Here is a 24,471-nt window from a genome sequence, read left to right on the forward strand (position 1 = left end):
ATAAACTTCAAAAAACTTCAAAATTTTGTTTTATATGTGTGTGTGCACCTTTATGACCTGGGACTCCACAGATTCTGTAAGCAGCAAGAACTCCTACACTAGTACTTTTCCACTGTTCTATAAAAAATGGACTAGCATTTCTCTTATCTATAGATAACTAGAGTAATCAGAGCTGAAGAAATGATATTTTTTAAATATTTATTTATTTATTTGAGAGAGCTTGCATGTGAGAAAGGGGAGGGGCAGAGGGAGGGAATCCCAAGCAGACTCCCCACTGAGCACAAACCCCCTATAGAGGGCTCAATCTCAGGACCCAAGACCATGACCCCACCTGAAATCAAGAGTCAGACACTCAGCCAACTGAGCCACCCAGATGCCCCAATGATAGATATTTTTGAGTAGTATGCAGCAATTATGTTTTACTTTCTTTTCTTAACTACATATATTAATTATTTAAAACTACTTTTTTAAAAAGTAAGTTCTGGGGCGCCTGGGTGTCTCAGCCCATTAAGCGTCTGCCTTCCGCTCGGGTCATGATCCCAATGTCCTGGGATCGAGCCCTGCATGGGCTCCCTGCTCAGCGGGGAGCCTGCTTCTCCCTCTGCCCCTGCCCCTGCTCATGCTCAAGCGCGCTCTCTCTCTCTCAAATAAAATCTTTTTCAAAACATAAAGAGTTCTGAAAAATTTAACCAATCTCCCTTGACTGGAAACTTCATACTCAACGTAAATTTTTTTTACACAACTTCAAATGCTTAGAGGATTAAAGCAACAAGATTAAAAAACAAACAAACAAACAATTAGATAAGATATACCTGCAAGGTCATGTACAGGGTAGATAGCCTGTTCCCAACATGTTTCCACACTAGGACTTGTGGATAAACTGTGTTCATCATCGAGCTGGAGTACAAACCAAACCACAACAGCATCTAGTATGCCTTCTTTGATAACAGGAATACCAATTTTACCAGGTTTTTTAGTTGCAAGACTTTTTAATTCCTGACAAAAATGTAAAAGGAATGAAAACATTTTATATACTTAATATATACATGCCCCGATATTACATCACTTTCCATTTCTCTAAATTCTCAGATCTGCCCAGCATCCATAGGAAAATCAGTATCTTGACACACCTATAGCCATTTAAGGCATACTGGATGAGAAGCTCCCATCTATCATAGTGGAATACCGTGGAACTATTAAAAACAATGAGGCAAATACATAATACTGATGTAGAAAGAAGCCTATGACATATTGTTGAATGAAGGCAGCGAGTGGCAAACAAACAGGGATTTTGTTTTTTAAAAAGCGTGTGTGTGTGTGTATAGAAGAACAGAAAAGCAAGTCTGAAAAGATGTACTTCAAATTGGTGATTTGGGGAAAGTAGGACCTAGATTTTAAAAAGGAAGACATACACTTTTTCTTTTCTGTTCTTCATTACTTGAAAGTGTTAAACAAGCAAATATTACTTCCAAATTAAAGGCTTCCTAAAGTGGGTTTTTTTTTTAAACTGTGGCAAAAAAAAATTAATGTAAGAAGAGCTCAAAATAAGAAAAGGACAGCTTTGGGGTATTTGACATCGATAACTGTGTTGTTCCCTACTCTACCATTGTATCAGAAATGGAATGCTCTTGAAGCTCAGCCTCAGTAAGTAATGTCAAAGCGTTAATGCAGCTCCAAACCACCTCAAGAAGAACCCAGTAGCAATTAATAGGGGATTAAATTTTATTAAATTTATTAAATTGTAAAGATCATAGGCTAAAATGATCATTACAAAGTCTTCTGTCCCCAGGCTTGTCTCATCTAACCTTAAAGATCTTCAGAGAAGGACTCTATGTAACCTTTCTCCATTTCCTTGGGCACTTTCTTTATGCAGCACATCCGCCCACCACCCACCAATACACACACAGATAGATACATAGGGTGACCAACTTCTCCTGGTTTGCCCAAGACTGTCCTAGTCTAAAACTGAAAGTCCCATGTCTTGGGAGCCTCTCATTTCTGGGAAAACTGATTTGGGTGATCACCCTAATACAGATACAATCTAGAGATTTGGATTACTGTTCGTTTTCAAGGAATACTGTTAACTTGAAATGGCAGCAGGAAATTGAGAAAGTCAGAAAGCTCTAGGTTGTAACTCTTGCATTCGCACCTGCATAATTTGGGGAAAATTAATGTAAGCAATAGTTCCCTCATCTGTATAGCACAAGGATAATTATAACTCTAATTATAATTGCAACACTGTTGTAAAAGAAATCTAAGAACACATGTGAAAGCACCTGGCACATTATACATTTCCAACAAACCTTAGGGATTTTTTTTTCCTATATATTTAAAGTAAGTACATAATTTTAAGAGAAAATACTGGTTACCATTTAATCATTTTCCTTATAAGTAGTAAGTAGAATCCCATGCAAATTCATAAAATAAGACTGTCCTATGTATTACTTTAACAATGCTTGAAATTTAATGCTCAGAAATTATAACTGATTTTTTTTTTTTTTACCTGAAGATTGTTGAAATCTACTGTCATAATTTCAAAGCACTCTGTCAAGGCCAAATATCCTCCAGGAACTCGATTCATTTTCTCAGTTGTATATGGTTCAACTGTCTCTTCAGCATCTATAGAAGAACAAGCTGGACTCTGAAATTTCACATTTGTTGGTAAACAGATCCCAGCAACATTCTTAGTACCCACCCTGGTAGGAGGGAAAATGAGAAAGGGAAGGGAGAAAGATGGTTTCTGTGTGGGTTTTTTTTTTTTTTTTTAGAATCAAGTAACACCATCTAATATTGAGTCCAGAAAAAATAAACATAAAAATGAAATAAAACTTCACTGACAGAGATTTAAACACAATTACATACACAATCACTAACTATAAAAGAAAACAAATGACAAATAGGTCTATTTAAAATTAAAAACTCTTGGGTGCCTGGGTGGCTCAGTTGGTTAAGCGACTGCCTTCGGCTCAGGTCATGGTCCCGGAGTCCTGGGATCGAGTCCCACATCGGGCTCCCTGCTCAACAAAGGAGCCTGCTTCTTCCTCTGACCCTCCCCCCTCTCATGTACTCTCTCTCTCTCTCTCATTCTCTCTCTCTCAAATAAATAAATCTTTAAAAAAAATAAAATAAAAAAATAAAATTAAAAACTCTTTTCATCAAAAGATACTCAGCTTTAAGAAAGTACAAAGGCACACTGAATAGAAGCAATTTATAATACATCTATTCAAAAAAGGGCTCATTCCAAAATATATTTTTAAATTTCTACAAATAAAAAAAGGGCAAAAGACACTTCCCTGTGTAATTAACATTTTTCCTTTTGTAATAAATAATTTGTGGGAAGTTACTTTTAAACTTATAAATATCCTGACCGTCATTAAATTTCCCCCCCTTTGATTTGATCCATTCATAATTTTTGCTCCCATCTTTACATGGGGATTGCAAACAATAATTCTGCAACATTTGTTATTAGTCAACATTCTACTGCTGGAAAGAACTGTCCTTTTGTCTCCATTTATGAATTTATTAATCTATTTATTATAAGTAGGAACTCATGGATTCTTATTTTACTCAGTGGGTTTTAATTGATAAATGCCCTTATGTATGTATGTATGTATTTGGTGCTTAATTTGTCTCAGATTTGGCCAGTGGGAGACCCTTCCGCATGCTTCTCTGTCCTTTTAATGGCCTATAATATTTTTTGAGTACTTCCTTAATTTCTGACACAAAATGTTTCAGAGTCATCTTGAATCTGTCCTACCCTAGTCCTGGAAGCAGCCATTTCTCCAAGGAGCTATATATAGTTCCTTTTGGCAAGAAATGGAATTTAGAAACCAAAACCTAAGTGCCAGGTATGCTCATTGCTCCTAGGATAATACCTTGTCTTTTTCACTTAATAGTATATTATGAACTTCTTTCCATGTCAGTACATGTACCTGAAATAATTCTTTTTGACACAGAGTACTGCACTGCGTAAATGTTTTATCAAAAATTATTGAAATATTTTCTTACTAATAAGCCTTCAGATAGGTTTTTTTTTTCCCAATTACAGCATTACAATAAACATCCCTGTACACGTATCGCTGCACACACCGGAAGGAGAAATACTAGGTCAAGGACTATACAGATCTTTAGTTTTGTTAGATAATGCTAAATTGAGCTACTAAAATGTTGTACTAATAGTATGTAAGTTTTCCCCACACCTGTGAGAAAATAGGATATTATCATTTTTAATGCTTACTAATATAAATATACAAAAAAAGTTATATTGACAACTTCCATTTCTCTGATTAATAGACAATTTTAAGTACATTAATGCTTTGTTGCAAAACTTGCAAATTTTAATCTCAGTCTGTCAACTGTCTTTTAACTTTATTTATACTATCTTTCACCAGATATATTAAAATCTTTTTAATGTGGTCAAATTTGTCAATCTTTTATAGCTTCTAGACTCTATCCTGTGTTTTCCTTTGGAAAGCCTTCATCTCTCAATGGATTTTCTACACTTATTTAATTCATCTTGAATTAAAGAATCTAATGTTTTTCCCCAAATGAAAAATATCATCTCTATCTCCATTCATCCTTTCTCTGCTGATCTGAAATACCACATCTGTATCAGTACTAAATCCCTATAAATTCCAAGGTCTGTATCTGTATTTATTGTGTTCCACTGATCTATTTTTCTATTTCTGCATCAGTGTTTTCTATTTCTAGAGGTTTATATCTAACAAGGCAAATGTCTCATTTTTCCTGGCTATTCTTAAAACATTTGCTTGTTCAGATAAGCATAAGATTCAACTTATTAGGTTCCAAACTAATTTGGTTCCAAACATTGTTTCTATCAGGGCACCTGGGTGGCTCAGTTGGTTAAGCGTCTGCCTTCAGCTCAGGTCCTAATCCTGGGGTCCTGGGATCAAGCCCCGAGTCGGGCTCCCAGTTCCGTGGGGAGTCTGCTTCTCCCTCTCCCACTGCTCCTGCTCTCTCTCTCAAATAAATGAATAAAATCTTAAAAAAAAAAAAAAAAAGTTTCTACCAGGGGAGCCTGGGCGGCTCAGTTGGCTGAACATCCAACTCTTGGTTTCAACTCAGGTCATGATCTCAGGGCTGTGGGATCCAGCCCCACGTTGGGCTCTGCCCTCAGTGTGGCGTCTGCTTGGGATTCTCTTTCCCTCTCCCTCTGCCCCTCCCCCGGCTCATGCTTGCTCTCGTGCTCTCTCTCTCAGATGAATAAATAAATAAAATCTTAAAAAAAATTGTTTCTACTAGATAAAATAGTAGCACTAATCTTTATATTTTCAACACCTTTCCTCATGGTCCTCAACCCACACTGCTGAGCTTCATGAAAAATAAATACCAGGCCTCACTCACCCAGACCTACTCAAACAAAATGTATGGCATTTTTATTTTTACAAAAGCTGCTCTGGTGCTTCTGTTGTATAGTCAGGCCCTTATTTGCTATATAAATGAATCAATGATGAGGGGATCCTTTTTCAAAATGGTTGATACCAGTCAATTTCTATTTTGCTCAGGCAAACAAATTTAGTGACTTACCTATAAAATATAAAGAGAAACTAATAATAGCAAAGAATCTAGAATCATGTGATAGCAAGAAATCTCAGCTAGATACAACCTAGCTTTTCTGGTGGGCAATTCAGCAATGTGTCTCCATAAACTGAAAAATGTACATACCTTTTAACGCAATTCTTTTTTTAAAAAGACTTTAACTCAATTCTTTATTAAGAAATTTATCCCAAGAAAATAATAAAGACAAGTCCACACAGACCTAAGTATGAATTATTTATCCTTGTTCTTAAATGCCGAACAGCAGAAGCAACCTAAAAACTCTAAATTCTGAGAACTATAAGAAATTGGTTTTAAAAAATCATGAAGCATATCTATTAACATGAAGAGGCTCACAAAGAAAAAGCAAATATATTTACTGATACTTTTGAAACAAAATTAAGTTTATACACACACACATTTACTTACACAGAGCTGACACTCAACCAACACACTAATTCAGCCAATCTATTAATTAAGGCCACTGTCTGTTTGGTTGGTGCCCTATGCCCTACCAATAACTAAATATTTTTACTTATCACCCTGTAACATGCATAGAAAAGTAAGGAAGAGTATACAACAAAGATAAACAGTAGCTACCTAATGGCGAGGAGTTTAGGATAATTTTTATTTTCTTTTACTCATCACTATGTCTTAAAATATTTATATGTTAACTTTACTACCATTAAGTTATTGAAGGGAGCCTCTTTAAACGATCACAAATGAAAAAAAATACAAAGTTGTATCAAAATCAATTTTCCACTAAAAAACTGAAAGCTGGTTTTAATTCTGGAGTTCCACTTTATTTTTTTTTTTTAAGATTTTATTTATTTATTTGAGAGAGAGAGCACATGCACAAGCAGAGGGAGAAGCAGGCTCCCTGCTGAGCAGGGAGCCCAATGCGGGGCTTGATCCCAGTACCCTGGGATCATGACCTGAGCCGAAGGCTGACGTTTAACCCACTGAGACACCCAGTATCCCTAGAGTTGCACTTTAAAAGTAAGAAAAAGGCAAAAAGGGAATTAAGACTGGAATAAACATCACTGAATTTAAAGGTCACAAAACTACAAATTCTCATCCAAATAAATATTCACTAAATAAACTTTCAAGTACAGTTTAGTCTTTAAAATTAATGTTTTCTAGTATTTGCTATTTAAATAATCACTTACCTATGATGTCTTCTTATCTCTGCACATTCTACTGCCATCCCAAATATCACAGCACTTGCTGGTATAACTTTCCCATACTTTTCACAATTACCATTTTCACCTCTGGTCTAAAATATAACAATAAACATTATATTCAATTACATGTATGTAAAAATATGTGTGCATGATTATGAGAAAGAAAATTAGTAAGAAAAAAACTTTAAAAGCAAGAGGTAAGTATAAACAAGTTAAGGTATTTTTTTCTTTAAAAAGTTGTTTTGGGGGTGGTATCTGGGTGGCTCAGTGGGTTAAGCATCTGACTCTCTTGGTTTTAGCTCAGGTCATGATCTCAGGGTCATGAGATCTATCCCCGTGTCGGACTCCACGAGATTCTCTCCTTCTCCCTCTGCCCCTCCCCCTACTCGCACATGCTCTCCCTGTCTCTCAAATGAATAAATGGATAAATAAAATCTTTACAAAGTTTCTTTTGGGACACCTGGGTGGCTCAGTCAGTTAAGTGTCCAACTCTTGGTTTCAGCTCAGGTCATGATCTCAGGGTCATGAACTAGAGCCCCACACTGGGCTCCACAATGAGCTCAGAGTCTGTGAAATTCTCTCTCCTTCTTCCCCTGTCACTCCCCCCATTTGCTCCACCTCCTCTCTAAAATAAAATAAATAAAACCTTGTAAAAAAATTAAAAAGTTTCTTTTGGGGGGTGCCTGGCTGGCTCAGTCGGTAAAGCATACAACTCTTGATCTCAGGATTGTGAGTTCAAGCCCCACATTAGGGTTAGAGATTGCTTAAAAATGAAATCTTAAGGGCGCCTGGGTGGCTCAGTTGGTTAAGCGACTGCCTTCAGCTCAGGTCATGATCCTGGAGTCCCGGGATCGAGTCCCGCATCGCGCTCCCTGCTCAGCGGGGAGTCTGCTTCTCCCTCTGACCCTCTTCCCTCTCGTGCTCTCTATCTCTCATTCTCTCCCTCTCAAATAAATAAATAAAATCTTAAAAAAAAAAAATGAAATCTTAAAAAAAAATGCAATTGAAAAGCTTAACTAGACTTATTGTGGTGACCATTTCACAATATATACAAATTTTGAATCACTACATTCTACACCTGAAACTAATATAATATTATATGTTAATTGTACCCCAATAAAAAAAGCTTGAATATTACTCAGCCATAAAAGAGAAAGAAATTTTGCCATTAGCAACAACGCAGATGGATTGTTGAGTATAATGAGTGTAATGCTAAGTGAAATAAGTCCAAGAAAGGGGCGCCTGGGTGGCTCAGTCATTAGGCGTCTGCCTTCAGCCCAGGTCATGATCCCAGGATCCTGGGATGGAGCCCCGCATCGGGCTCCCTGCTTAGGCCAGAAGCCTGCTTCTCCCTCTCCCACTCCCCCTGCTTGTGTTCCTGCTCTCTCTCTCGCTCTGTCAAATAAATAAATAAAATCTTAAAAAAAAATAAGTCCAAGAAAGATAAATACCGTATGATTTCACTCATATATGGAATTTAAGAAACAAATGAACAGCAACAAAAAAGAGATAAACAAAAAAACACTTAAATACAGAGACAAACTGGTGATTGCCAGAGGGGAGGGGGGTGGGGGGATGGGTGAAACAGGCGATGGGGATTAAGAGTGCACTTATCATAATGAACACTGAGTAATGTACAGAATTGCTGAATCAGTATGTTGTACACCTGAAACTAATATAACACTGTATGTTCATTATATTTAAAATAAAAACATAGTAATTAAAAAAATAAACAATGAATGTGATGCCAAGTTAATACTAATTTTATTTTTTTTAAAGTTTATTTCACTTTCATTGCTGTGTGTGTGTGTGTGTGTGTGTGTGTGTATACATATTTTTTTCAACAGTACAAATAGGAAGAGGAGGGCAACCATAAATCTGTATACAACAAAAAAACTGTTGGGTATGACTCTAACTGAGAAGCCAAAATCACTATTACCTACTTGAAAAACAAACTACTCTTCTTTTCAGCCTTTAATTAGGTACTTTTAATTCAAATCATTTCCTGTAAACATAAGTTCTTATGATATGTTAAAAGACTCATTCACATTACATATTATAAAAACCAGATCTACAATTCGTGGGCCACATTAGAGGATTTCATTGGAAAACACAATTTGGCAATTTAAAGAGTTATTCCTGTCCAATTGGTACCTTAAAACCATACCAAGCCAGTTATCACTACACTCCCCTTTAATAGTTTGCCAAAAATCCAAGCACTGAGGGCTACTGAGACTGAAAGTACTTCCCCCTTCCTCAACCCTACTCAAGAATTCCACAATATCTGTCCCACAATGTAACCTCAAATACTGAATTCCTTCCTGGAGTTTTCTTTGCCTATATACCCCATGGGGGTACACAAATACATTACATTACATGATTAAATGGCTTTTTGCACAGATTTCTTTCCAACTACACAGTTATGTACCTTGAGAGAAGGATGTATTTCATACTGCTTTGCAAGTACAGGAGGGACTCAATAAATACCTGCTGAAATAATGAATTCTTAATCAAATTTAAGTGTTATCATGCTGCTTACCTTTGGCTGCAAAAGTAAATGCTCCCATGCATGAATTAAACTCTCCACAATTCCTTCTCCAAATAAACCTGCATCGACAGTTTCTGTTACAACTAGGGACACTCTATAGAACGATTTTTTAAAGATACATGTAAGTAAAATATCATGCTATTTAAGTAAAGATGTCAAAGCTGAGAGAACAAAGGAAAAGTATATTATAAACAGTCCACATATTAACATTTTCTCATACATTTCACTTTTTTAATATCTACCCTCAAATCTTACGGAACTTGACTCTACTGTTCCACAGGCTCCTCTGTTCTCCACTGGCACCCTCCAGCCAGTGCATGTGTCTGGGAGACACACAACCTTCTCAGGCTATTCTTTCACTGCCTAAATCCTTAAGAGTGCTTCATACCCACTACCTTTACCAGTCCCCTCCTTAACGCTGAGTAAATGGATTTCTATCCCCAGCGCTCTATAAAAATATTCTCTATCATAAATAACTCTACTTGTCAAGATGAACAATCATTCTCAGTTCTCATTTTCCTTAATCTACAAATAACATGTAATATACCTGAGAAGACCTCCCTCTCAAAATCCTCTCTCTCCCTTCATTACCCATGTTTACCTCTTACACATTCATTGTAGCTCTTGTTGCTTCTCTTGCTTTACCTACTACCTTTGAGTTTTCACAAAAGCTTAAGTCCACAGAGCTGTGATCTTCTGACCATTCTTTCTAGAAAATTTCACCCAAAGATATACCAAAATAATTTCTCCCTTCTCTGAACTTCTTTAGCACTTATTGCCAGTATCATTTATTTAGGTAATTAAAAGATAAAGAAAAGTTTCATGAATATTCCTTTTCTTCCTCTCTAGATTATAGGTGCCTTGAGGACAGAAAAAACTTTGGTATCCCCCATAATGCCTAAACCCAATACTATATAAATACACAAAATTTTCAATTTTTATGGTTGCATACATTTAGAATGTGGAAGTTATCTCAATCATCTAGTCCAATATCTTAAAATCTCTAGATTTGCTCAAGGTCAAAATAAATTAAAAACATAGTATTGGAATCCCTATCTCCTAATTCAAAACCCATAGGTCCTTCTATAACACTACCTGTGAGAGAAATGAAGGTTAAATCAAGGTAACTGATTCATGACATGGACTGAATTGTGTACCACCAAAATTCATAAGTTAAAGCCCTAACCCCTGAAGTGACTACATTTGGAGCTAGGGTCCTTAGGAGGTAATTAAAGTTAAATGAGGTCATATCGGTGGGGCCCTAATGTGACAGGGCTGGTATCCTTATAAAAGTGGAAAAGACACAGCCAATCTCTCTTTCTCCTCTCATGCACAGAGGAAAGGGCAGAAATGTAGCTGTCTGTAAGCTAGGAAGAGAGTTCTCACCAGAAACCAAATCTGCGAGCACCCTTGATCATGAACTTCTAGCCTCCAGAACTGTGAGAAAATAAACGTCTGTTGTTTAAGCCACCTAGTCTGTGGTATTTTGTAATGGCAGCCCGAGCGGACTACGATAATTCAGTACACTGTTTTATTTCTATAAAATGTGTCTCTCTGCCTCAACAATCTAATAAGACTTCTTTCAGGAAAATCAATGTAGAGCCCATTGAAAAGCATGAGTATTATGTAAACAAATATTACTATACATATGGAAGAAGACTTTTAAAAAATCACAGTCCAAATGACAACAGAGTATAAAAGTCCTCTTTCAATATAAATTGAATTTAAGTAAGATGAGAAGACAGACCACCCAGGAGAGGTAGTAAAGAAAGTGCTACATTAAGCAAACTGTCACTAAAATGATAGTGTTGGACCAGATAATTTGTAAATCCATTCTAGCTCTAAAATTCCATCACCCTTGTGATATAGATTAAAGCAAGAGTATATACTAAAAAGCCAAGACTTATAATATTCAAAGCATTTGAAGAACCCAGGCCAATATACTTCGAGAGCTTCCATTTTAGCCAAGGATAACACAAAATATGACAAGTCCATCAAGCCTGATCTCCTCATGTATTATTTTTAACTACAATTTTTAAATAGTGACCACACAGTAGGTAGTATCCATTTTTACAGCCAGAATACTGAAATTAACAAAAGTAAAGTAACTTCCTAAAGGTCAAGTTTATTTAGTAAATCTCTTAGCATGAGTTTCTTTCAAGATCTCTAAATATTTATCAGGAATATGACCTTATTATGAAAATCCATCTTATGCTAAGTGAGCCTATGTTCCTATCTTTACAATATCAGGGTTTTAGCATTTTTATTTGGGCTAGAAGCTCTAAACAGGAATATCTTAATTTAAAAAAAATTACAAAAACTAAAATTATATTATATAAATATTATATAGTACCTTTCAGGAATGTGCTTTGGAATTTCTATGTCAAGTGACTTCATATGTAAGAGTCTGATTCCTGCTTCCATCTTGTTTGCTGCCACTACATCACAGGCAAGTTCATACATGGTCTTGGATAACTCGCAAGCATATACCGAGTGTGCTCCAGCTTTTTTAGCAAACATGCTGCAAGAGAAAAAAGTGCTCCATCAAGAAAAAATAATTCACTGTAGTATTTCAAATTTTAGTGGAATTATGATGCTTAGACATGGGGTTTTCCTTTTATTCTTTAACACAACCATTATTCGTTCCACATTAAAAAAATGAACCAATATTTGTATCAAGAAACAAATCATACAATAAATCATGACATTCGTGTTTTTAAGAAGACACAATGGGCATGGAAAATGTTGATAGGCTTTAACTTAGACAACTAGATTCAACCAGAATGTTAATGCAAAAAGTACTCTTAAAAGGCATCATTCAAAATTTCAATAGTCACCCCAAATTCTGAGTAGTTATGTCTAGTTCTTGCTAAATTAAAGTTACAGTGAAAAATACAATAATGGTAGTTGCATGAATAATCACAAGATTATGAGAAATAAGCTCTATTTTTAAATTCCACTGTTAAATTTTCCATATTTGGTAAAAAGCTTTAATTTACCTTAGTGTATATGTGCATATAATTAAAACACAATTACAACAAACCTTAGAATTCCAGTTCCTGCTCCAATGTCCAAAACACTCTTGGACCCCAAACAAACTGCATTTTGGATTGCTGCGTTATAAATCGTATTCCTTTTGGTGTCATTAAGCATGATAAAGTGCCAGCGTTCCACTAACCAGTTTGCAACACGATAAAAATTCTCCTTTGCATCACTGAAATCGGGGTTTAGCTTCACTGCTTTATGAAAATACCCAGCTGCTTCATCTCTAAAGCCCATTCTATAGTAAAAAATGACAGACAAAATATTCAATTATTATGATATCAATTACTGTGCCTTTGTTCATGCCACTCATCAGGCCTGAGAATCTCTCCAGCACCCTAAATCCTGCTCAACCCAAGCACCAACACCTTTGAGAAGCCTTTTGTGAGGATTACAATCCTTGATCATTTTTTTCCTTTTTGAACCCTTATTGTATTTATGTATTCTAGGAGGCTAACTATAAATTACTATTTTACTAAAGAATAGTAAGAGCTCTGAGTCACCCTGCATTTAACCAACTCACTAGAAAGCCAGTGCTTTCTAAAAATCATTCCCTGTGTAAAACATACTAATGCCTATAGCTAGTAGGCTTCTCTGTGGTGTGCCTCTGTACCTTTTCTCTCAGTAATTGAGTGAATTATCAGTTGTGTTTGCTGCCAGACCAGTTTATACCTGTTGTACTTGTTATTATAATTACATATTTTAATTAAACATTATAGAAACTAAATAAATATAACTGCAAAGAGAGAGCCGTTGTTTCTGAGGACATTAAGCTGAACGCTTTGGAAAAAATCAAAGGTGAGTCACCCAAAAATTGCTACTGAATGAGATGTGAGCAAATCAACAATAAAAGGGGGGAAAACAATCAACTATCTAGAACAGTGCTTCTTGAACTTTCCGTGGTAAAGAACTCATCTCCCCTTTTTTGAAATATCTAAATATTTGTAGACCAATACAATTCTACTGCACGTGATTAGCATGCAACCCACACATCAGATTTCAGCAGCAACCAAACTGGTCCACATTCTCTTCCACAAGTGAGTTCCCTGAGCACATGCTTGGATTTAAAGTATCAAATTTCTATATACATTTCTAAACACTTACTCTCAATTTCTACACTTATCTGTTACTAACTGATAATTTGTGGACCTGCCCCAGTGTGTGGTCCACAAATTGAAGAGATGTGAGCTAGTAAAACCCTTTTACACTCATACTTCTTCACAAGAACCTTTAAGAATTTTTTAAGATTTTATTTATTTATTTGACAGACAGAAACACAGCGAGAGAGGGAACACAAGCAGGGGGAGTGGGAGAGGGAGAAGCAGGCTTCCCGCTGAGCAGGACCCTGGGATCATGACCTGAGCCAAAGGCAGACGCTTAACAACTGAGCTACCCAGGTGCCCTGAACCTTTAAGCATTTGAAATCAAATCAGATTATTCATTCTAGGTATGGTTTACATAAAAAAAAAAAAAAAAGACATTATGGAACTCCAAACAGGGAACTACACTCTAACAAAAGGTAATGGCCCTATGTCAAATGATAGGCACTCATGTTTTAGGTTAAAAAAAATGTTTAAGGTTAGTTATCTATTATTTTTAAGTATCTTAAAGACAGGGTTATCTTATTCTTATTCTGCAACTGACATTGCACACAATACAATACAAAACACATTTTAAGGGCGCCTGGGTGGCTCAGTCATTAAGTGTCTGCCTTCGGCTCAGGTCATGATCCCAGGGTCCTGGGATCCAGCCCCACATTGGACTCCTTGCTCAGCAGGAAGCCTGCTTCTCCCTCTCCCACTCCCCGCTTGTGTTCCTTCTCTCACTGTATCTCTCTCTGTCAAATAAATAAAATGTTAAAAAAAAAACTACATTTTACATAATCATTAGTTGGTGAGACAAACCTAGCAATGCATATTTGAAAATGTTTAAATATCAACAATCTGCTAAATCAATGCCAAACCTGCCCCTATTAGTTTTCTGGGGTTTGTGCTTCCCTTAAGTTTGATTCTTAATATATCATTCAGTTTTCTTAAACCGTAATGATAATGTGAAGGATATATGGTCCACTCAATTAAAGTTTATCTCATACTGATAGACTCAACAAGTGTGTCAGTATCAACAAACTATAAAATCACCTTTCTTCTTTTAACTAGAAAAAAAAATTACTTTACCAATTAGCAACTTAAATATGTTTTGTATCTGCTTTTGATGAGAAAAGTAGAGAGAACAAAAGCCAAGAACCACTGTTGTAAAGAACAAAGACAAACTGTATAGCAAAAGCCACATTCACACTATCACAAGTTCTGAATTCTCAATGTCTAAATTAGAAATTTTGCAAAATTACACCTCCTGAAGCAAACAAGCATTTTTTTGTCTCAGTATCTGGTAACTGCTCAGACTAATATAACAATAGGTCACCAAGTTACAACCTGTCAAAAGTATGTAGAGCTCCAATTTTCTGTTGAATTGAGTTTATACTTAAACATACGTTTTAGAATGTTATGATCATTACATCATATTATCTGGAAATATAATTGAATCCTATAGACTACTCCCCTTATTATGGACTGAAGAACTAAAGAAAATTTTGAAATTAAAATGTAGATTTGTAACTAATGTGACAAGTTATTTAAAAGTCTTTTTAAACTAAATTTCATTTAAAGGGCAAGTACTTGCTAATTAGTAGAGATGGAATCTGTGTAGTACCAGGATCAGGTTAGCTGTTAGTGTGAGCAAACAAGCCTCAGTTGACAATTTGCCTCATTTTCCTGGTTATTATCATACTCCACAATTAGAAACTATCAAATATTTGTCTCTTAAATGAGTACTTATTTCATTCCCCCAGGCCATGTTGATTAAGACTATTAAACTGTATACAGCTACATCACTGAGCCTAATTCATTTTGATAAAGGTACTTCTTATATAGAACTTTTCATTGAATAAAACTTAACATGATTAGATGAACAAAGCAATAATACCAGAGGACAACAGCTGGAACATGTAAAATGATCTCACTATAGAGAATAGGGCATTTTCATGGTGTTTCTTAAACAAGAAGTCTCCTTCTTTGCACAAAGAAGTGAAACCAAATTTATTAAAACAAATCTACAACAAAAATTTGGGGTTTTCATGTTTTCCTATTATACAGTTTCTATGGAGAATGGACAGATCCAGAGAACGGATTCACAAGTTCCCTGGCAAGGTACCACAGTGACTTACTTCACTGCCATCCTGCAATCCATACCTATGTCCTGTCCAACAAGGTCTCAATTTTAGCCCAGTGAGGGGAACTCTTCCTTAGATACTCCGTCTCAGTCCTTGGGGCAGTGGCTATTTTGTGGTATACAATATAATACTAAAATTAATCTGTTATCACATATTGTATTTGCTATTCTTATATTCTTCTGATCCCTGGTCACAGTTAATAATTCTTTATATTAAACTTTCCTTTTCAGACTACTGTGTGATTTTTCCCTGATCAAGACTCATACAGAATAATTCTTGGGCGCCTGGGTGGCTCAGTTGGTTAAGTGACTGCCTTCGGCTCAGGTCATGATCCTGGAGTCCCGGGATCGAGTCCCACATCGGGCTCCCTGCTCGGCAGGGAGTCTGCTTCTCCCTCTGACCCTCTTCCCTCTTGTGCTATCTCTCATTCTCTCTCTCTCAAATAAATAAATAAAATCTTTAAAAAAAAAAAAAGACTCATACAGAATAATTTTTAACAATACTGAAAATCACTACAAACCTGAAGAGATGCTCCCCCATACTATTGCAAATCACTTCATCATCAGGAAACAGTTCCAAAGCTTGCTCATAACAACCAAGTAAGTCTTGTGTTCGATTGAGAGCATCAAGCTCTTCAGCCCATCTGAACAGTGTATACTGAAAAGTTTCCTATGTGAAAGAGAAAACAGTAATTTAGTCAATAACATAAAGAACATACAACGTTTGATGATTCCACAGAGAATAGAACTATTATTAACTGATTACCTTAAATTTTATTTAGCTTTAGTAGATAGTTTGCTTAATAAATGCATAAATGAATTTTACCACCTGTGTGGCAATAACATGCACAAGTAAACTCTCTCCATTCTTAGCTACCACATCACATTCTCTACCTAACCTCTCTTTTGTGGGCTCCTATGCTTTAGGAGTTGTTTCTGGCCACCTTCTCCTTTCTCATCCATCTCTGGTGCATTAACTATCACCCATGCATTGATGGATGATGCTACGTCTACATCTCCAATCAATACCCTCTCCTCTTCTGAACCTGACTCACAGACACAACTTGCTATCAGTCATCTCAACAAGGAACTGTACCTTCATCCATCTCAAATTCAGCTCAATTCAAGTATTTCTTGAACAATCAGTGTGCAAAGAACTGGAGCTAAAACACAGCAACGAACGACATAAATCCTGTTCCTATGCTCACAGAAGACTTGTTGGGAGAAATTTAACATAAAATTTTGAAAAAATTCAAAATGCTCTAAAGTGAACCTACTACAATCCTCTCACACAGGATATAAGGTTAAGGTACCACCCAACCTCAAACCACTAAGTCATTTTATAACGCTACCTTAACTCCAATGCAATTAGTTTCACATCCAGCCAATTCTATCTCAACATCTTTAAATCTGTCACCGTCTCTTCATCCCCACTGTTACAACGTAGTCTGGCCCTCGTAATACTTGCTGGACGACAGAAACAGCATTCCCTAGCTCCAATCTCACCTCCCTCCAGCCATTCTCCATACCACAACACCGTAGAAAGAAGAAAGGCTTTAGTCATTCCAGTTTTATGGTGAACATATTTTACATCATCTTCACAGATTTATACAGAAAAGTATAAAAATTGTACTTCAGATTGTACCTGAATTTTGATGGAGTTTACCAGATAGAAAAGGATAGGGAAGAAGATTCTACAGTTATCGGGGGAAAAAAGCACAGATGACATGAACTGGGTCAGGGAATCTATAGGTAACTATCTTGATGTGGCTGAAGTGCGGGCATGGGGAATAGAGTGAATAGTAGGAAATAAGACTAAAGAGATCTTTTGCTAAGGCCAACAAGAAGAAATACGGACTCTGGTCTGCAGGAAACAGAAGTAGTTCCTGAACCCTACTGAACACAAGGTATTCAAACACAAGCTTTAAATATACTTTTGATGTACACTAAACATGTATAAAAAAAGTATTGTCACTGTTTTACAAAGGACGAACTAAGGAACTATGAACTAAAGAAACCACACTTGGGTTGATCCATTATTCTGCTGCCTACCTATAAGAGCAAACTGTATCTCAACATAGCACCTTCTCCTCCTTGGGGCCAGTTGCTCCTGAAATTTACACTAAATTTATGTTAACCACAAACATCTAGATGTTACTGACATCTAGCAGGTAGAGGAGATCAACAATGCTGCTAAACATTCTACAATGCACAGGACAACTCTCCAAAACAAAGAATCATCCCATCCAAAAAGTCAGTAACGCTAACGTTGAGAAACGCTGGGTGAAATAAAGCAAGTAGCTTGAGGCTGAACGCTGAATGCAAAATTAAGTGAAATCATTTTATTAAATTTAGATTCTGAAATAACTTGAAGAAATTTATAGCATTTAAAGAGAATAACCATCACAATCCAGTAGTTGAAGCTTAAAAAATGCATCATCAAATGATTAGGCTACTTCCAAACTTTATTCAACTGCAGCTACCCACAACGGTCCTTCTGCCTACAGTTGGGACAGGGCAAAGGTCCTGAGGCAAGGACATGCTAGAATTAGGTATGAGAGGAGGGAGAGGATCACCGGCGGCCTCGTTTGCAATACAGCGTTTATAGTAAAATGGAAGTTTTGAAAAAGAGAAGTCACATCGTTTGACTTGTTATGAAATGCTCACGCAGGCTGGGTTGAGACAGGCTACAGGGGAAAGCCTAGTTATGAGCCTACTGCAACAGCCAACAGATGATTGAGGCTTTAATCAGGGCAGTAAAGGAGAAGGTGGTGAGAAGTGGTAAGATTCTGGATATATCTCAAAGATGGAGCCGACAGGATTTTCTGATGGGCTGATTGTGGGTGTGAACAAAAGAGAAGTCAAGAATGAGCAGTAAATATTAATAGCAACCAACTTGCCACCCATCTCAGCCACCCACCTCCCCCAATTTATTTTACGTGAAGAACAGAGGATCTGCTAGCAAGTGAAAGAAGGGACCTCCTCCTCACCTTCGCGTCGTCTTTCAGCTCCGGTGCCAGGCTGAGTACTAGGAGGTAGTGGGCATAGGCGGTGCCGAAGTCCTGGGCGCCCAGGCAGTGCTCTGCGCTCTGCAAGGACCGGGACACCAGCTCGTCCCGCCCGGCTGCCCCGGCGCCACTCCGGGCACCCCGACGGGGCCTGGGCCGCGAGTTCGGCATGACAGAGCCACCGCCCTGGAACTGGCCCTTGTATAACCAAAGGGAAGACGCTTTCTAAACGGAACGACAAAACTGTCCCGATGGCCACACTTCCAAGTGACTTAAAGAGAGCACGAGAGCCGGTACAGGAAAGTTATCCCTATGCGGCGTGTGTGCGCGTCCACCTCCGCCAAACGGAAGCCCCGCCTCCTCCCCGCCAGACGGGCTCCACAGACCTCCGAACCTGGCAACTACCGGCACCGGCCCGCACCGCACGCCAAGCAAACGTCAGTGCGCCCGACGTGGGCACGTCGCGGTCCGCCCCCTCCCGTAGGGAGGGAGGTGCGAAGCGGCCAATGCGCGTGCGCGAAGGGTACGGTCTCTGATGGTCTCCTTTACTGTCGCTTTCCTCTCCCAGTCTCCTCCTTCTCTGCCCGCTCCCCCGCGCTGAAACTGAACTTTTCTTTCTCTTTCCTGGTGGTCAGGACCGTGTGACTTCGACTGCTAGACCTCACAATGCAGACCCAGTCGGCGCGAAGCTGCACCCGACCTTGAGGAACCTGGGTGGCTATGAGGACAGAAGGCAGGCGTTTGTGGTGATGCTTAAGACCTCTGGATCCTGATTCATCAGATCTCAAAAATGGCGAGACTGGAAAGAACCCCGAGATAACAAACGTACCTTAGATGTGGTAGAGCAAGTGCTTTCACAGGCATTACTTGAAATCACCCTCACAAAACCCCGTGAGGTGGGCCTTTTTAAATCACAATCTTAAAGATGGAAAAGAGGACACCCTGAGAACTTACTTGCCCAACATCACACAACCGGTTAGTGGCAGAGGCGTGGCTCAAACCCAAGTTCCCTGACTTATTTTAATACGAGTTTAGGGTTTATTTCATTGTTACATGTATCACCGCTATATAGTGATTATATTAATACATAGAAAACGTTTTTCTACCTTCAAGTGTGGCCCCCTAAGAGATGGATTCAAAACTTTTAAGGGGGGGAAGGTAGGAATTACGCTTTGAAAGCAGTCATTTTTGTCCCCATTTTAAAACATGTCAGTGGTGAGTAATTTACTTAACAAAAAACAACAAATAGAGCATTTGCATATCAAACTAACAAACGTTGGGGTCTCCTCCAAGTCTCTGCCTTCTCTATTGATCTGATTATCTGAACCACCCTTCCTTTGAGCACCTACCAAAGTAAATACTAATCAATTCTTCGGAGTCCAGGTCACTAGATTGTAACCTGCTCTCCTAGTCCGAAAGTTCCTCAAAGGCAGTAACTATTCTTAACCATTTTTGTAACCTTTGCCCCTAGCAGAGTCTAGCTCAAAGTAAGGACTCAAAAATTTTTTTTAAATTTTAATGGAAAGTACATTCCCCATTACCCGGTTTTGTAGATTTTCCCAATCATTGAGGTCCTTATTTCTCTCCCTATCTGAATTTGCTTTTTGTACTAAACAATTTAAGATATAACTATATATTTCCCTAAAATGCTAGTCCCTGTAGGATGTAGTAGAACACGAAAAGGCCCCTGAACTTTAATTAAAAAAAATAAAGTGCGTTCTAGTCCAACTAGTCTAATCCTTTTTTAAAAGAGTACTATATTCCATTACAAAGAACCCAAAAGCATGTTGCAAAACAAATGTAGAATGTGGATTTTATATTTAGTTTAGTTCAAGAAAATCAAAGTTTTCTTTAAAAAAAAATATCGAAGGTATTGCTCCTTTGTTCACAATTGCCTTCTTCCCAACTTCCACCTCACAATCAAAACTATAATCTTTAATTACCTTTGAGAGTCTATTTGATTCCTTCACTTACGGGTTCGAGTTCACCATCTTTTAGGGTTCCAAGAAAAACCCCACTAATTAGAAAACCACTGCTGACTCAGAGGCAGGTTTAATTGAGGTTGTCTTTTACCACATTCTGGGCGGCTTGTCAACAAACCACACATGCCGAGCTAGGAAGCAAAACCGACTCTCAACAAAGGCTCTCAATCAACTTTCCAATGTGCAAAAGTTGAAGGTTAACAGTGAAAAAAAAAAAAAGGCTCACAGGAAGTTCATTAACAAGTGATAAATAGCTTGCTGGGCACAAGTATCTTGTGTTTATACTTTCTGTGGAGAGTCATACCTTTTTGGGTGATTTAGTTTGTTTTCTTTTGTGGTTTGGAGCCTTGTTTTGAACTCTGCATTTTAGGATCATCTGGGGAGCTCTTAAACAGTATCAATGTCTAGTCCTTGGACCTGGAGATACTGATTTAATTGGCTTGGGGGGGGCAGGGGGAGGGTCTGGATATGAGCACTTTTTTTTAAAGATTTTATTTATTTACTTGAGAGAGAGCACCACAAGCAGGGGGAGTGTCAGGCAGAGGGAGAGAGAGAAGTAGGCTCCCCGCAGAGCAGGAAGCCTGATGTGGGGCTCGATCTTAGGACCCCTGGATCATTACCTGAGCTGAAGGCAGATGCTCAACCAACTGAGCCACCCGGGCACCCCTGGACATGAGTACTTTTAAAAAGCTCTCTGAGTTGAGTCCAAAGTGCGTGATAGGGGTGGGGTGTATGGTACAGGCTTCTATTATATCTGATATATTTGAAGTATTTAAGGTATTGTAGTATAAAGTGTAAGGGCAATGTAGGGAGTAGAAATATAATTTGTTTATGGCTTAACAAGAATTGTGAAGATTCTCTCAATTCTTTTGAAGTGATTGCTATGTGATGAAGAATAGAATGTTCATCATATTGAATTACTTGTTGGAGAAAAAAAATTATAACTTGATCAACAAAACACTACCACCAGGACCAACTGCTTGGGCACTGAAATTTGCATTGATACATTCCCCATGCTTAATTTTCCCAGTGCCTTCAATCTTTTTTATTTTACTACAGTTAGGATTATTTAGTTGTTGTTGTTGTTTTATAATAGCCCCTTTCTATTGTCCTGTGTACATTTCAAAATCTAGAATTCAAAGTTAAATATAAAACTCTAATAATAGCTAGATCAGTGCTAAATTCAGGATCTGTGTGCACAAGGGCCTGTAATAATGTGATAAGAGTTTCAGAGACAAGATAAGAAAGATTCACTTATTGAGTGCTACTGTGCACCAAGCACCATGCTTGGTTCTGGAGAACCTGCCTGAAGCCTCTGCTAGAGATGCCTACCAAGGTGCTGGTGCTGGGACAGACTCCAAGTAGTCTGAACAGAGCATGTCCTCACAGAGCCCTAAAATCCATTAGGGAGCAAAGAATCTAATCACCTCAATTCTCTGCACTTTTCTCCTTATTCCCCATCAATCATGACTAGTCAGGTCTCTGCAGGAAAAAGATTCAAAGGGCTTAATTCTAGAGAGCTTAACCAAAGGACATTTTATTGAGGTGGAAGAAGTTCAGGGACTAAATGCAGCTTGTGAGGTACCCACAGAACAGCAATAGCTGGAAGCTATTACCACCCCCTGTCCCGAGGAAGCAAAATAAGAGGATTGTGTTACTGGAACCCAGAAAAAGCTGTAGCTCTGGAAGAGGGGCCGTGAAATGGAGGTGTACTGCAAGTAGAGGAGAATTCCCTGACCTTTATCTCCTGCTGTCCTTGTCTCCCACTGCCCTCCAGCCCTCAATAAGATGCCAGCCAGTAAGGGAACTTGGATGATAGAGCCTGTAGAGTCACACCCTCCAAAGCACAGAATAGAGCAAAGAAAGGTAGAAAATGGTTCAGTAGGACAAAGGGAAAGCAACCATCAGTATTTACCAAGTTTTACCTCGTTTTACTCACTAATTTTTTTTTAATATGCCTTCTCTTCTCAATGCTTATTACCATTGTCTGTGTTCATGTTCTTTTAATCTTTCACCTTGTCTATTTTAATGACCTTTTCATCATCCAGCCTTCAATTACACACTCCTTATACTCATCTTTTATGCTGTAGCTAGAATGATCTAAAATGCAAATTTCCCATGCAGTGGTTCCCCAAAACCTGTAGCTGTATTTTACAAACTTTTTTTCTTAGTTGTTTGTGTCAAAAATTTCCTAAATCCAGGGGCACCTGGGTGGCTCAGTCGTTAAGCGGCTGCCTTCGGCTCAGGTCATGATCCCAGGGTCCTGGGATCGAGCCTGGCATCGGGCTCCCTGCTCCGCAGGAGGCCTGCTTCTCCCTCTCCCACTCCCCCTGCTTGTGTTCCCTCTCTTGCTGTGTCTCTCTCTCTGTCAAACAAATAAATAAAATCTTAAAAAAAAAAAGAAAGAAACAAAAGAAAGAAACAATAAAGCTTTTAAAAAAATGTCCTAAATCCTAATTAAAAATATAGTCGTCTTTCCTCAGGAAAGGGTCATGTTGAATGTGTAGGTTTACACACAGAAGTGGTTTGGTTTAGAATGTATTATTTGAGTAAATGAACTGAAGATCATCTGGTGTCCTTAGAGACAAAAAGCCATAGGAATGTTTACTTCAATTGTCCACCTTGGGCAAAATAAAATAGTTGAGCCACTTAAGATTGACCCTTAGAGGTAAATGAACTGATAAGGACACTGCCCCAATTTCTTTTGTAGCAACCTTGGAGGAACTGGACCATCAAGGTACAGGCTTTCCTTTCAAAGGTAGAGGTGAGACAAATTGACTTTAAAAAAATCCAAGCCCTGGGGCGCCTGGGTGGCTCAGTCGTTAAGCGTCTCCTTCAGCTCAGTTCATGATCCCATGATCGAGCCCGGGATTGAGCCCCGCTTGGAGCTCCACATTGAGCCCCGCATCCAGCCCCGCATCGGGCTCCCTACTCGGTAGGAAGCCAGCTTCTCCCACTCCTCCTCCCCCTGCTGTGTTTCCTCTCTCGCTGTGTCTCTCTGTCAAATAAATAAATAAATAAATCTAAAAAAAAAAATCTAAGCTCTGGTCATAGGCTAGCCTTTTTGGGATTGGCCTTTTACATACTCTGCCTTAAAGGACTCGCCTTTTTTTTAAAGATTTTATTTATTTATTTGAGAGAGAGAGAATGAGAGACAGAGAGCACGAGAGCACGAGAGGGAAGAGGGTCAGAGGGAGAAGCAGACTCCCTGCTGAGCAGGGAGCCCGATGCAGGACTCGATCCCCGGACTCCAGGATCATGACCTGAGCCGAAGGCAGTCGCTTAACCAACTGAGCCACCCAGGCGCCCAAGGACTCGCCTTAAGACCCACTTAAAAACACACTATAGCTCAGTGATTGTGAGATCAAATACTGGAGCCAGACAGTTTGAATTTAAACTCTAGCCCTGCCACTTACCATCTAGGTATCTTGAATGTTTTAAATTCCTTAAATTCTGTACCTGAATTTCCTCATTCATAAAATGAGGATCACACAGTACCTGTATCTTAGCTTTGTTGTAAGGATTAAATGAGTTAACGCACTTAAAGTGCCTGAAACATATGAAGCCCTCAATTAAATATTAATTGTTGCTGTTACTACTCCACCTTTCCCTGGAGGACAACTCTAACTCTTCTCAGAGGAGCCAGCCTTCCACCCAAGAGGAGCCAGTGACTATCTTTGACAAGTCATGTAAGTCTTAACAGTGCTTGGATCTAGAGTACTTTAATGGGGGTAAGAAGACAAGTCATTCCTCCTCCGCCTACTGCCTCCCAAATAAACTGACATCTGTCTCAGAGCCAAACAATAAGTGCTTAATTTGGTTTTCTCCCACAGTTGAGGTAAGGAAAGGGAGCAAAAACAGTGTTTTTCATGGTAAAAGAGACCTTAAAGGATAAATCTTAAACTGTCATAACAAGCCCTCTG

General features: G+C 38.3%; 1 protein-coding gene across 3 annotated transcripts in view; it reads right to left on the reverse strand.

The window, feature by feature from the left end:
- Window positions 1–18,972, reverse strand: part of PRMT9 (protein arginine methyltransferase 9) — a 36,643-nt gene extending 17,671 nt beyond the window's left edge. Inside the window, exons 1-8 of one of the 3 annotated variants that reach the window (XM_027598081.2) lie at window positions 18,549–18,972; window positions 16,080–16,228; window positions 12,332–12,568; window positions 11,642–11,809; window positions 9,280–9,382; window positions 6,726–6,832; window positions 2,504–2,696; window positions 813–996 (exon numbers count right to left, since the gene is read on the reverse strand). In XM_027598081.2, coding sequence (XP_027453882.1) covers window positions 813–996; window positions 2,504–2,696; window positions 6,726–6,832; window positions 9,280–9,382; window positions 11,642–11,809; window positions 12,332–12,568; window positions 16,080–16,228; window positions 18,549–18,737 — 1,330 coding nt within the window. In that variant the 5' untranslated portion in view covers window positions 18,738–18,972. Of the gene's footprint in view, window positions 1–812; window positions 997–2,503; window positions 2,697–6,725; window positions 6,833–9,168; window positions 9,186–9,279; window positions 9,383–11,641; window positions 11,810–12,331; window positions 12,569–16,079; window positions 16,229–18,548 lie in introns of those variants that run through there. The other 2 variants (XM_027598082.2, XM_027598083.2) reach the window with 2 other exon arrangements.
- Window positions 18,973–24,471: the final 5,499 nt, after the last annotated feature.

The sequence above is a fragment of the Zalophus californianus genome, chromosome 2, assembly GCF_009762305.2.
Source record: "Zalophus californianus isolate mZalCal1 chromosome 2, mZalCal1.pri.v2, whole genome shotgun sequence".
Lineage (NCBI taxonomy): Eukaryota > Metazoa > Chordata > Mammalia > Carnivora > Otariidae > Zalophus > Zalophus californianus.